Source organism: Gymnoscopelus braueri (assembly GCF_963280865.1).
Source record: "Gymnoscopelus braueri genome assembly, chromosome: 24".
Lineage (NCBI taxonomy): Eukaryota > Metazoa > Chordata > Actinopteri > Myctophiformes > Myctophidae > Gymnoscopelus > Gymnoscopelus braueri.
The window spans coordinates 30,683,785-30,698,150 of record NC_137626.1 but is presented as its reverse complement, the minus strand read 5'-3'; the positions used below and the strand labels follow the sequence as shown (position 1 = coordinate 30,698,150).

The window sequence follows — 14,366 nt, the reverse complement described above, 5'->3', positions numbered from 1 at the left end:
AAACTTTACATGTAGACTAAAGTGTCTCGCTAATACTTTAATAAGTAATTCAAGTACATCATTATATTCAGTATTCACCTACAGTACATATGAGACAGATCAGTCACCAGGTTAAGATATAGTGATGCATATTAATGGTGGTCAGTGATGTTTAGGTTCAGTTGAGCTCCTAACAGCAGCTGCTACTGGCACTGAGGGGTGACAGCGGCCTCTGCTGGACAGATTGTGTATGTTCATGTAGAGACGGTTTCAGGGAAATCGCCTGATGAGAACTCTATGGATGACACACATTATAGTTGTTGGTGTGTGTGTGTGTGTGTGTGTGTGTGTGTGTGTGTGTGTGTGTGTGTGTGTGCGTGCGTGCGAGAGAGAGAATAGCCGAGCACATATGGCTAAACAAAACCACTGCATACGACTGTTTAACTGTTATCATGGTCTCTCATTATTTGTTATTCACTTGTTTTCCTTATTAGGCCTGTATTGCTTGTTATTCACATATTATTATTAGGATGTATGTTATTCATTTGTTGTCTGCATTCACACAAGGAGGAACAGAGAGCATAGGTGAAAGAGGTTGTAATAACCTGCCCAAGTACATCTATTATTATTTATTATAATGTATTATCATTTATCTTCCTTTTATCATCTATTATCGTCTTGGTTGAACCAGATTTCTTTCTTCAATCAAATCACTTATGTAAAATATACACATTTCAAAGTGTTTTTTAATTTCTTCTTTTTATCCTTGCTTAGGTCCTTTCATGTCTTTTCTTTCCATTTGTTTCTGTTTTACGTTTATTTTAGATTTGTAATGTTATAAAAATAATGTAATCTCTTTCAAGTTGTGTCTGTAATTTTTATCTTATTTAAATAAAGGATGTTGTAGCATTGTACAGCAATAATGACTCCCCCCCCCCCCACACACAAACAAAAACAAATATGCCCACATTGTGTCCCTAAAAGGTTTGACTCTACTATATACAGTATATCACTGATATGAACTCCACTTTCTGGCCCCAGGTCACTTACTGTAGGTCATCCTCTAGAGTCTAGTCTAGGTCAACTCCTCTCACTTCCCCAAACACAGATCAAATCAAAAGGTGACCGGGCGTTTTTTGTTGCTGCCCCTATACTACAGTTCTTTCATTCACTTGGCAATGGCTTGACTGAAGCCCAATTTATACTTGATCGTATGACAGTGTCGCGTGCCAAAAATAGCAGAGCTACAAGCTCACAACAGCATTGCTGATGCAATGCGTTTTGAGCTTTTAGAGCTGCTATTTTCGGCACATGCATGAGTCAGAGTCAGGAGCTGAACTACAAAACCACAGTAAATTAAAGTGAAGAAATTAAAAGAATGGACTTTCCAGTGCAGCAGTAGGGCATGAGTGTTGCTGCCAAATGGTGCATTGTTATGGTGCATCAATGTCTTCATTTTGCTTGAATGTGATTCAGATGAAACGTCACTCAGTGTCCACCATTTTGAAACTCAGCTTGGCTCGTCATGCAATGTCGTTGACAGCATTTGTATTTCCTTCTTTGTGCAATTCACATGAATGTAGTGTTGTGCAATTGTGTCAGTGTGATCTCTGTGAAATACTATATTCCTCTAGTATTTGGAAGTAGAGCATAAAATATTCCTACAAATAACCATGTTGCCTCATCCAACCATTAAAGTTGGGGACAGGAGGTGCTGGTGATTTCACAATAAGGTGCTGACTCTCAGCATCTTATCAATGCATGTTATCAACCAGCCGGTGGTCCAAAAAACATCAGTAAAAAGCTATTGTTGGATGCAAGGGACTTTCCACTATTGCAATAAAGCCATTCTCTGAACCACATCAAACAGTGATCAATAAACCTCACAGAAACTCTAAATAAACTAGCAGTAGGCCTACAATAAGTTTTAGTGGATAAGAGCATTGGTTAACTGAAATGGAGATGCAGAGCAGTGATGGGTTTTATAAAAGGATCACTGGTTGTGTACTGATCTGTACTGAACTATATATAGACCTCCAAAGGACAAGCACACAGGTGTCATTTTGTAAATGGACTGTTATAATTTTGCACCATAATTAAGCTGATATTGGACTAATGTCCAAATGTCACTTGACCATGTCAGATCTACATCCCAGTCATTAATTCTGTTTGTGGCTCATTATTAAGTTTACTAACTGCTTTTATTACAAGAGGAATGTATAGTATAATAGATTCTCCATAAATAATCACAATACATAAAAACAATCTGTCATATTATCAACACAATTGACAAGGAGGGACAAAACCACTGATTAACCACTTGAAACCCAGCATCCATATTCTTGGGGGAACGTTTGCCAAAAATAGCAGATCTACAAGCTCGTTGCAACGCATTGTGAGCTTAGATAGGCTCAAGATTCAAGTGGTTAAGAGATGAACTTGTTCTATGTCTGTCAGGGATGGAGAGGCATAGAACAAGTATGTTTTTAAGTAAATCTTTTATTAGACAGCTTCCATCCAGGATGGTGATCAAATGCCAAATACCTAACAAATCTAAACCAAATGGATGTGACAACAGAACAGATGATCCTGTGATACATTTATTTGTACATTTGTGTATTTCACCCAGGATTGGTTGTTGGGTTTTTGAGTATGATACCCTGTCTTGTTAACACCGCCTAGTTGATAATATGCATCTATACCACATTAAATACTTAATATGGTATAGATTTACTCACCCCTGTGCCGACTCATTTATCCTGGGAGTCCATATAGTTTTTCACAACACTTGAAGAAAGTAAAAGTGATAAATAGTCAATCATAAGAACGCCATCAAGCCACTGTAGACGCTGTGTGCAGTCAAGGGAGGTGAAATGTGATTCTCAAAAAAATAATATCCCAAGGACCCCAGAAACACTTAAATGTAACTGCACACCTACAATGAAGCGTATTGCTTATTCAGCTGCATTTACCTGCTGTACTCCCTGTAAACCCACAACTGTGTGGCCAGAGACAACTCAAATACCATGGTGAAGTTCACTGACGACACAGTGGTGGTGGGGGTCCTATCTGGAGGAGGTGGCAGGTCTAGCGCAAACAGCCTCTTCTTGAATGTCAGAAAGACCAAGGAGGTGATCCTGGACTTCTGTAAGCATATAGGCAGGGGTCTTACACGCCCCTCCTGAATACCTGGAATTTATTAATTCAAAGTTGCTATACATGTGTGTATGCGTGGGTCCCAGGGGGAGAGGAAAAGAGAACGAAGATTAGGGGGGGAGAAGCAAATAGTGGGGCACCTGAGTGAGTGAGTGACAAATAGTGGTTTGATTCTTTTCCTCTTGATTCTTGAAATGTCTGCTGTGAAAAATATCCATGTATTTGACATAATATTCTGTATAATGGCTGCAGTATGATACCTTTATCTGTCCATCTATAAATTCACGGCATCTCTGTCTGTCTGTCTGTCTGTAGACTGTCCCCATCATAAATCGAGAGGGTGTGTTGTGCCGAGTGGGATGTTGGTCGCACTTTGCTATTTTCACTATATTTGAAATAAGGCTTAGAAACGGTTAGTTCATAATGTAATTTTTCCATTCCTTTGAACTTGATGTGTAGTGTAGGGGTGTGCCGATACACTAATTTCACGAAACGATACGATACGATATTGGGCTCACAACTTCGATAATAATTCAGTTTTTGCATTATTCATACATGCAAACTTGTAGCTTTTCAGCTACAATAGCCATTTTGAATCCAAATAGGGCAATAGTGTGACACCTGACCCAAAAAAAAACATGTCACCCTTTTCACCTCGGGGCTGTTTGCATGCCTGATTATTATTATTGTAAAAAAAAAAGAAAAAAAAAATTAAACGATATTTTCGTTTACGATACATATCGTCACTAAAACGTATCGCGATATATCGCGGGACGATATATCGGCACACCCCTAGTGTAGTGGAGTGAAAATCTTAAGTATCACAAATACTCAAAGTAATTATATTTTCCTCCTTTTTATAATTAAGTATTCAAGCAAATGTACTTTGTATGAAAGGTGGCCTAAACATATCAGGCCCATTAGATATAGAGCCGTGCCCGTGACACCAATCTCTTTAAGCAGTTATTCTCAAACTTTTCATGGCAAGGACCCCCAAATCGATATTTGGCCATGGACCCCCACCTGAACATAATTTTTGCCAGGGACCACCATGAGAGTAGATTGTGTTGCTTCTTTTATTAATAATATATTTTTTTTTCTAAAAACACCTGAAAATGTATTCCTGTTGTTTTAAGAGCTTTGATTGATTGATGTAGTTTATTTAGAAAGACATGAGAATAGTACATGACAGTACATAACAGTACATGGAAGTACAAATTCACAATACAAGGTCTACTAAACTGGAAACCCTCATTAAGCATTACGCTTGTTTAAGATGAGGACCCCATGCACACAAATCATGATGAAATATAAGAGGCAGGCAGATATACACACTACTATACAGAATGTCATACAATCAGCTTTCAGGTTACTGGTATGACGAGAGAAAAAAAAATATATATATATATACAAAAGAGGAAAATGAAAGAGGGGGGGGGGGGGGTAGGGAGGGGTAGGTTAAGACTTAGACAGGGGCCATTTTCGAATTGCAGCCTCCTGAAGGTGTATCTTTAGGGCAGTTTTGAAAGTGAGTAGGGTTTTACACTCCTTTACTCCTTTTGGTAGGGCATTCCACATTTTTGATGAATAGCATGAGAATGAGTTCATACCCTTAGTTGAGCCAAATCTGGGTTGAACATGATCAGTGGAGCTGCCTCTGGTGTTATGATCATGGACTTCATTAACATTTTTGAAGTATTTTGACAAATACAGGGGGATCCCAATGTTGTGGTGTATCTTGAAGACCAGGCCCATAGCAAGTTGCTGTACTCTGTCCTCAACCCTAAGCCATCCAATCCTAGCAAAATGAGCAGGGGTTAGATGGGTTCTGTGATTGAGGCCAAGAAGTAGCCTTACAAGTTTGTTTTGGGATGTTTGGAGCCTTGTTTTTAAGGCCTTGGAGGTGTTGTGATACCATGAAGTGCATGCATAATCATAATGACCTTGAATGAGGGCCCCTGCAAGAATCTTCAGAGTATTCTTACTGACTAGGCGATCAATCCTCCACAAATAGCGTGTTGTTCGGTTGACATTTTTGATCACTTTTTCGGCGTTTTTGTTACCGGAGAGGTTTGCCTCCAAGATGGAGCCCAGGTAGGTAATTTCATCCTTTCTTTTGATGACATTATCACCCACTTTGATCGTGAAACTCTCTGCCTTGCTAAGGTTAGGACTGGACCCAAAGAGGATGGATTCAGTTTTACCCAGGTGTAATGAAAGTTTGTTGTCAGAGAGCCAGATGCAGATCTTGTTGAGTTCGGAGCTGAGAGTTTTCTCAACCTGCAGCCTGTCCCTGTCCGAGACTAGCAGGGCCGAGTCATCTGCGAACAGGAACAGCTTGCAGTCACAGGCCGATGACATGTCATTCACATATATCAGGAACAGTAAAGGTCCTAGTATACTTCCTTGTGGGACACCACAAGTCACAGGGAGGGGGGGGGACTGGGTGCCGTTTACTTCCACCACTTGCTCCCTCCCTTCCAGGTAGGATCTCATCCAGTTCACTGACGTATCATTAAAACCTATTGCTTTGAGCTTATTGATCATAATTGGGTGATTGACGGTGTCAAAGGCCTTTTGGAGGTCCAGCATGACCATGCCGCAATATTTGCCCTTGTCGACATCTTGTTTGATAGAGTCGTTCAAATAGAGAAGGCATGTGTCAGTGGAGTGGTTTGTTCTGAAACCAGATTGGAATTTGTAAATTAGATTTTTTTCGGCAAGATACTTATCGACCTGTTCATAGACTATTTTTTCCATGACTTTCGAGATGGAGCTAAGAATAGAAATAGGGCGGTAGTTGCCAGGGTCTAATTTGTTTCCTTTTTTGTACAGAGGGGTCACCCTTGCTTTTTTGAAATCGTTAGGGACCCGTCCCTGTATGATGGAGAGGTTTATTATGTGGGTAATGATTGGAGCAATGGAGGCGGCCGAGTCTTTTAGAAATTTGGCGGGGATATTGTCGAGGCCTGTGGCTTTGTGTTGATGAAGAGCACTCAATTTTTTAAACACCTCTTCTGTTTTCACAGGGGAGAGTTTAAAATCATCTTTCCGTACACCCTGTTTTTTGTAAAATGAGTCAACATGTTCTTCACCATAGCACCCAGAGTGAGGGGGAAGTTTTTCAACCAAATCTGAGGTTATGGTCGTGAAGAATATGTTGAGGATTTTACTCACTTCATGTTTGGATGTGATGAGAGTGTCATTCACCTTGAGGCTTATGTTTGTAAACCTGGTTTTCAATTTCTTGCTGCAGCCTAGTAGGTTGTTGAATAGCTTCCAAAGCTCTCGTGGTTTGCTTTTATTTTCCTCAATTTTGTCATCGAGGAAGCTTTTTTCTGCTAGTTCGAGCATGCGATTAACCTTGTTTCTTAGCTTGTTTCTTTCTTTTACAAGTTTAGCTACGTGGGATTCGAGACCTTTGTTAAAACACCTGGCGAGTTTGATCCTACCTTTATGAAGCTCAGAACACTTTTTGTTTCTGACCTTCATGGCAGTAAGGATGTCCGAATTCATCCATGGTACCGGGCGGGATTTGACCATGACGGTTTTCATGGGGGCCACACTGTCCAAAATTTGAATGAATTTGGTTTTGAAATCAAGCCAAGATTCGTCTACCTGTGTGCTGTTTAGTACGTCGGACCAGTCCAGTTCCTCTAGCCTGCGATCTAAGTCCTCACTCTTATAGTTTTTGAGGTCTCTGATCGTGACTGATTTGTGGCAACCGTTCTTAGGTTTACGTTTCTTTCTGGTGCAGAAGATCATGTTATGATCAGATATGCCACAGGTAGAAACACCACTATTGAGGATTTTGTCCTTGTCCGTTGCTAGAATGAGATCTATGGTAGTTTGAGTGGAAACACACAGCCTTGTGGGCTGGGTGATTAGCTGGTGGAGTGAGTGCCGATGACAAAACCCCTTGAATGACTTATACACTGACGCTTCCTTACAGAGCATGTCTGTGTTAAAGTCACCAAGAAGAATCGTCTCCGCACACTCCACCTTAGCTAAACACTCCTCAAGTCTTTCATAGAAATCAGTCTGGTTAGGAGGTCTGTATATGGTACCGACTAGCACAGGCTTGGAATTTTTAAAAATGATCTCGACCCACACAGCTTCAATGGCTGCATCCTTCAGGTCTTCGCGAAGGATGCACTCATTGTCAATATGTACATACATGCATACACCACCTCCGTTTCTCCCATTATTGCTCCTATCATTTCTGAAAAGTTTGTAATTTTCAATTTCAATCTCAATGTCCTTTATCGTATGATCAAGTTTAGTTTCAGAGAAAGTTAAAATGTCAACCTTACCATCATAAAACATCTGCTTGATTTGTGTTAGCTTGTTTCCTACAAGGGAATTCACATTGAGGTGAATCATGTGCAAGCCAACACCGAACGATTTGATCATTTGATCAATGGAGATGTGTTTGTCCACAGAGATATCAAGTTGGAGACAGAGACCACTGTTACTGAACAAACCACTCCAAGTCTAAAGCAATAATTACTATCTGAATATAGAGCTTTCACTTTTGAATGAAAAACCTTTTGTTTTAACAAATAAGTATCACATACAGTACCTTTGATGAGTCCTTTTCTTTGCAGTGCAATTTGTCCTTGTGTGAGTGCGCTCTCTGCTGGACACTTTCTGCAATTACAATTACCCAAGAAGTGTAATCTGTCAACACAAAAAGGTTTTATTGTGTTCACCACAAAATAAGCATGATGAGTCACATAAAAATCCACCATTTTCAAATACTAGAAGACCTATTTACATATTTTGTGCGCACAGTGTTAACGGAAACCAACTGCAATTCAAAATCAATTGAAAAACAGGTTTGGAAAAGTGAGTTCAGTTTGAGGCTGAAACAAAAACAGTCCTTGTGTTATGGAGATGCATAAGTCAGGTTTGAGTTCTGAAATCTGCCGAACAGCTGGAGAAATCCATGTGAAGGAAGAAAGATAATCATTACGTACTACTGTCTGGGTGCCCCAGAGCAGTGGTTCTCAAACATTTTCATGTCAAGGACCCGTAAATTGATACCCATTAGGCCACGGAACCCATTTGAAAGGTGTTTGTATCAGGGACCCGCATAAAAGATTAGAGCAGTAATCAATGCTTTCATTGATTAGATATAGAGACAAAATTCTACAACTGTCTGTACTGTAAGTGAGAAGAGAGTGAATTCTTATACATTCTCTCACTGGGTTAACCTCAACATCCAGGCTCCCCGCTACCTCTCTGACCTCCTCCATCTTCACACCCCCTTATTATTATTACTAGTCCATACCCGGGGATGTGTGCACTAACAGTATTTGCAGACTTTGGGGTTATGCGCCCCCATAGGCCGAACTCAGAATCTCTGTTGTTTACACATAAACACTAATAAAGAGCTTACATTTTGGTAAAGTGAAAAACAGGTGTCGTGGTTGTGTGCATATGCTAATGGTCAATGCCTGTGTGCAAGTTCAGAGCAATTGCTCAACTCGCTGAGGACAACCATGCAGGACAGACTGAGAGTGTGACTGACTAACAGACAGAGGTCTCGTTAATATATAATAAGATTATTATTACCCTCTGGAAGCCCCTCAAGGACCCCTGGGGGTCGGCGGACTGCGGTCGTACTGGGTGAACAGATCAGATGTGTGAATTTGGGCTTTTTTTCTTTTTTACTATGAAGGGTCACCCAACCAGGACCTTTCATAAGCTGAAAACTGCCCAGAGCCCGTGAAGTTCTGCGATAGGTCTTTGATTACGTTTCCATTATAACTAGAACTGTGGAGGTAAATCATAAATAAGAAGCATCACAAGTTGTGAGCTTATAGATCGCATTTTTCCCAGAGTTCTGCCAGAATTTACAGCCTCCTGTGCAGGGCCCAAATGAGGTTCGGAGAACCTCATCTGAAACCGAGCCGAAGCGTATGAAAAAGAAATCCAGAACCTGTGAGCAAACACTGTGACGGCACGGTTCTCTTAGTTCTCATATTCAGAAAAAAGCCTATTCTTTTCCCCACGGCGAACAGAAGCTGTGTGTGTGCGTATGCTCACAGCAAACATTCCTTATGATAAATAAGTATAAATAAGGATAAGACGGCTCCGGTCCGGTGCTCAGTCCAGTCCTGTTTGGGGTTTCTATTGCACATCCGTGAAGAAAAGGCCTGCGGGTTTGTTTGGTCATGCATAGCGCGTGTGAAGGTATGCGGTGGTGACACGGGTGAAGGCCGTAGTCGCAGTGCATTGTCCACGGCTTGGTCACACCACCTGAGCCACCTCCAGCTTGGTCTCGGTCGACGACGGAGCTTCCACCATCTCTCCTGACATAAACACCTCCTGGAACACACACACAGATATTATTATGAATGAGTTAGTCCAGTCACGATTATTACATAATCGCAATTATTTGAGATAATTGCAATAATTGTTTTGCATAATCGTCATAATCGTTTCCGTGCTGAAAAATGTTCAAATATTTTCCAAAATAGTGGAAATAGCAGATCTACAAGCTTTTTAGATCGGCTATTTCCACAATTCCTTTTTTTTTTTTTTTTTAAGTGTAAAGTTTTTAAATTATGTAAGTTATTTGTCATATCTGCCCCGTGCAACTTTTGTATACGAAGCCCTAAAAGCCAAACAGAAATGTAATTTTTATTCTTAAATGTTTGATGACAAAAACGTGATTAAATTGTTAATCGCAATTATTTGAGCGACAATTAATCGTCAAGTGAAATGTCATAATCGCTACAGCCCTATATAGGAGAACAGATCAATTATTATTAATTGTTTAGGTGGTGCAACGGTTACTCAAACTAATCCGTTTAATTGATTATAAAAATGTATAATCAACACATGCTTTCATGCTTTGAGGATGTCATTATAGGTGAAAAAAAAGAAGATAATTTCAAACATTTTCGAAACGACACGTTGTGAGCTTGTAGATCGGATTTTCACTATGTTTGCACGGCACTGTCTGTTGTGCTACAAACAGTACAAAGTACAAAATAGGGCTTAAGATATTCATCTCTCATTGTCGGTCGATATACAGACAATAAGCCTCTCCGGCCTACTTACTAACTTAATCGCTCAGTGAAGTGTAAATAGGGCATAACCACTTAAACTCCAGCATCCGTATTGTGGGGAACGATTTAGCAGAAAACAGCAGACGCGTTGTGGAGCTTGCCACTTCTGCGAAAACTTTCCCCACAATAACAGAAAAGACACTAGTGTAGAGCAAGGGTTCCCAAACCTTTCAGGCCGCGACACCCCAAAATAATCATATTTGAACTGGGGACCCTCCACCCTGACAGTCTTACAAGTCATTAAATATTAAATTGTAACTTAAGAAATGTGCAGATACCCCGTATACACTTATACTGTATGTTGGTTTGTTTACTGTTGAGTGAGAAAACAATGTTGCACATTAAGCTAATCAAGATAATTAGGGGACCCCCAGTTTGGGAAGCGCTGGTATAGAACCCTGAGGGACTCCGGTAAACCATATAGGGTTTAAGTGGTTAACTGTAGCAGTGCATGACCATGTCCAAAACATACACAAGTTGATCACCCACCTTGTCATAGATCACTTTAACTATCAGTGAACAGCTGGGACACGTGGCCTCTTCTTCACCGTTCTCCAAGTCCTCCTGTTGAATGGAAGAAGAGCAATGGCACATGATTAGAGCAGGGGTCTTCAACGTTCTTCAGGCCAAGGACCCCTTAGCTGAGAGAGAGATGAAGCAGGGACCCTCCACTACATTTCATAGATAGGCTCATAGACTTGTTTGACTTGACAGCACACAGTCATCGGTGTTGTGTAAATTAATAATTATTATGTTTATTTTACACATTATCTTTTCTATTAATATGTTGGATTCATGTTAATGTGTATTTTCGGACCCCCTGTTGAAGACGCCTGGTTAGAGGATTAAATGAAACCCCTCAAAAAGTGGAAAGTAGTTTGTTGTGAACATATCTCATAGCATATCAACATAGCATCTTATAACCAGTGGTTCTCAAACATTTTCATGTCGAGGCCCCCCAAAATAACGTATTGTATTTGGCCACGGACCCCCCATCTGAAAACATTTTGTGCCAGGGACCCCCATAAGAGAAGATTTGTGTAAAATATACACATTTATTCCAAGGTTTTCTATATTACTCATAATCTTTCAAAAATAGCCGATCGTTGCGATGCATTGGGAGCTTGTAGATCGGCGATTTTCAAATAGCCAAAGTATAAAATAGGGTTAAAGTGGTTACTTTTGCTGTGGACCCCCTGGAACCCCCCCCAGCCATGATCGTGCGCTTGTGGGATGAGCAGCAGAGTTGACTGTGTGGGGGAAGGGGGGGGGGAATTGTGCCAAAGTGCCCTTCCAGATTCAAAGTGTATTCTTGGCATTGAACATTGTTCAACATGTTCAATGGAAAGTAATTTTTGTTTGTCATTTAGGCTTCGTAATCAAAAATTGCACAGGGCAGATATGAAATATAACTTTAAATATACAAATAAATTACTGGAATATTTTATACTTTTATAACGATTGTGCAAGAATAATTGGAATTGACTCATTTGGCCCCTGACTGGCAGCTCTGTCGTGCAGAGTTAGAGGCCTAACAAATGGAAACCATGTTGGCTGACCTGCGATGAATCCTGGCTGAGGAATGGAATGCATGCCACCTCTCTGTGACGTGTGACCAGAGGCTGCTGGCCAGAGGGAATACACGAACGCTCGCCCCAAAACATGCTCACCCCGACCAACCTCAACCTCAGTAAAACTATGCCTAAACAACCTAACCTTATTCCTAATCTTAACTTCAGTAAAACGAATACAAGAACCGCTCGGGGCAAGCCTTCCGGTTACCACCAGAGGCTGGTGACCAGCATAAAAGGCTGTTGTTGTGACTGGGTATGGTTCTTGCACCCACTACTGCAGAGTGGTTCTCAAAGTAGGGTCTGGGGACCCCCGGGGTACTTGAGGGGTCCCCAGGAAAATGTGTTAAAATAGCAATCCGTTTAACCACTTTAACCCTAAGTCGACTATGTGAAAACAGCCGATCTACAAGCTCACATTTTCAAAAGATCTTGAATTTTTTGTTAACATTTAAAAGAACTTGCATGGGGTCCCGAATCCCTAGTACTTTTTTTTTCATATTAATCCTTGACAGGAAAATGTTTGAGAACGATTGCACTACCACACTTCGTCGCGATGCGTTGTGACCTTGTAGATCTGATATTTTCAAAGAGGCAAAGTATATTGTATATATAAGTACAGTAATTGCCTCTGAGATGTAGTGGAGTAGAATTATGAAGTATTGAAAATTGCAAATACTAGGGGAAAGTAAAAACAAATACCTAACAACTTGACTTAAGTACAGTACTTGGGTACAAGTACTTTCCACCACTGAATCTTGAATTGAATACATAGGACCACAATGGAAACAAGTCCCCAGGACTTTTTTGTGTTATCCTTTTAGCCTTATGTTAATGTCTTACTGTACCTCATGCTGTTTACATTCCTGACTAATCAAGTATTCACTCACTCAATCAACCGAAGGCTAATGCAACTAGCTGTTAATGTTGCATCACTACATTGAAAGAGTATAAGTCAGAAATTAGAAAGTGACCATATTATGTAACTACGTTGCATCACTGCATTGAAGAGGGGAAAGGGTGGGTTGCATGTACAGTATTGCAATGGTTACAGTGACCAGCCATACAGCCTTATAAGTGACCATCACTGCATTGAAGAGGGATAGATTAATCAGGAGGACAGTCACACGGTTCTTCTTTCACAGTCAGTGGCCAACAAAGTAACTGTCACTCAGTAGACAAGAGCTACCTTTATGCATGTATTTTGAGTGTTTTTAAAAATTGTGAAAACAGCTTTCAACTACGCGACCCTATCGGATGGGAGGTGTACTGCACTCTGATAGATTATAACTATGAGAAAATGGCCACCGATCGGATTAAAATGCTTTTTACTGAACAATACTAAAAATTCGGGTACTTCTGGGGACCCGAACGAATTGTAACATCCGTGACCATGGGGTAAGCACTTTATATTTGAAATCTGAACGTTTATGTAGATGCACGGGCCAAAAAGGGAGAAAGTGCAAACACCAGGTTGAAGTTCATCCATGACTGTCATGATATGACAGTCATGTTTCAGGACTAGGGTTGCACTAGCAGTATGTCTTACTTACCTTAGTTATGGCGAATCTGTCTCCACAGGGACAGGGATAGTAATATGTCTCCGTGTCCTCGTCGAATTCAAAGTCCTCTATCTCCACCTCGTCGTGAAACACCGACATGGTTGTGACCACGCTAAATAAGTAAATGTCTCACAAATAAACACCACACAAACATGACCACACACAACCAAACACCGCATTCACATGTCAGGAAAACACTACACGGCGTGCGGCGTCTGCCTGTGACGTACGTGGATGGTTGTCGCACATGTATGACGTAGCCTTGTGGCACTGGTGCACTTCAGCCACTAGATGGTGGTATTTTTGTTTTTTTCTTATTTCAAGGACCTGCAGTTTGATTTGCATTAAAGATCTGGACAAAGTAAGTAAACGGTCAGAAATAGTGAAAACAGCAGATCTACAAGCTCACACCTCTTTGAGAGCTTGTAGATCAGCTAATTCAAATAGGGCTCAAGTGGTTAATTATAATATAATTAACCACTTGAGCCCTATTTAAAAAAAGATATATATATTTTTTTGTTTCGGTCCCGTGAATATCATCAGCTTGCAAAAAAGGTAAAAAAAAATTAATACTCTGAAGTACAGTATACTGTCTACCACTGCTTAAGGGCAGACACGGACGGACCCCCCATAAATGTGCACTCTCAGAGTGCCTATTTTAGCATTTTTCACCACTGGGATTTCTTAGGACTTTTTATAAGCAACATATTTATGAGACTCAAACAGTTGAAATGGTTTCTGTTGCAATTTTTTACAGGTCATTTTTTTATAATGCCTACATACTATTTGTGATTCGGATCTCAAATCACATGATGCTTCAGAAGAAAGTAAAGAAATGTGTCTAAAACATTTCCTAGTTTTTAAAGTCCTCGAATGCTTGGCTGCATTGGCCTGATTATCAGACTGAAGCTTTGAGAAGCCACTCAGTGGAGTGGGTGGGGTCTATGGTCTAGCACCAGCTATGGCTGCATAGAAAGATATGAATAGTAAAGAACCAATTGTCTCTCCTTGCCTCTGTT

General features: G+C 40.5%; 1 protein-coding gene across 1 annotated transcript; it reads right to left on the bottom strand.

The window, feature by feature from the left end:
• Positions 1–7,896: 7,896 nt before the first annotated feature.
• Positions 7,897–13,535, bottom strand: LOC308080309 (diphthamide biosynthesis protein 3-like). Its single transcript, XM_080422113.1, has 3 exons — positions 13,339–13,535; positions 10,704–10,778; positions 7,897–9,468 (listed from the first exon to the last, which is right to left on the bottom strand). Exons 1-3 carry the CDS (start codon positions 13,444–13,446, stop codon positions 9,391–9,393), a joined length of 261 nt encoding a protein of 86 aa, XP_080278239.1. The 5' UTR covers positions 13,447–13,535; the 3' UTR covers positions 7,897–9,390.
• Between the last annotated feature and the right edge of the window lie 831 nt (positions 13,536–14,366).

Coding starts and splice junctions, on each gene's coding strand:
- LOC308080309 (XM_080422113.1), bottom strand. CDS start 13,446: ATGTCGGTGTTTCACGACGAGGTGGAGATAGAGGACTTTGAATTCGAC. Junction 10,779..13,338: donor ACAGATTCGCCATAACTAAG/GTAAGTAAGACA, acceptor TCCATTCAACAG/GAGGACTTGGAGAACGGTGA. Junction 9,469..10,703: donor TTAAAGTGATCTATGACAAG/GTGGGTGATCAA, acceptor TGTGTGTTCCAG/GAGGTGTTTATGTCAGGAGA.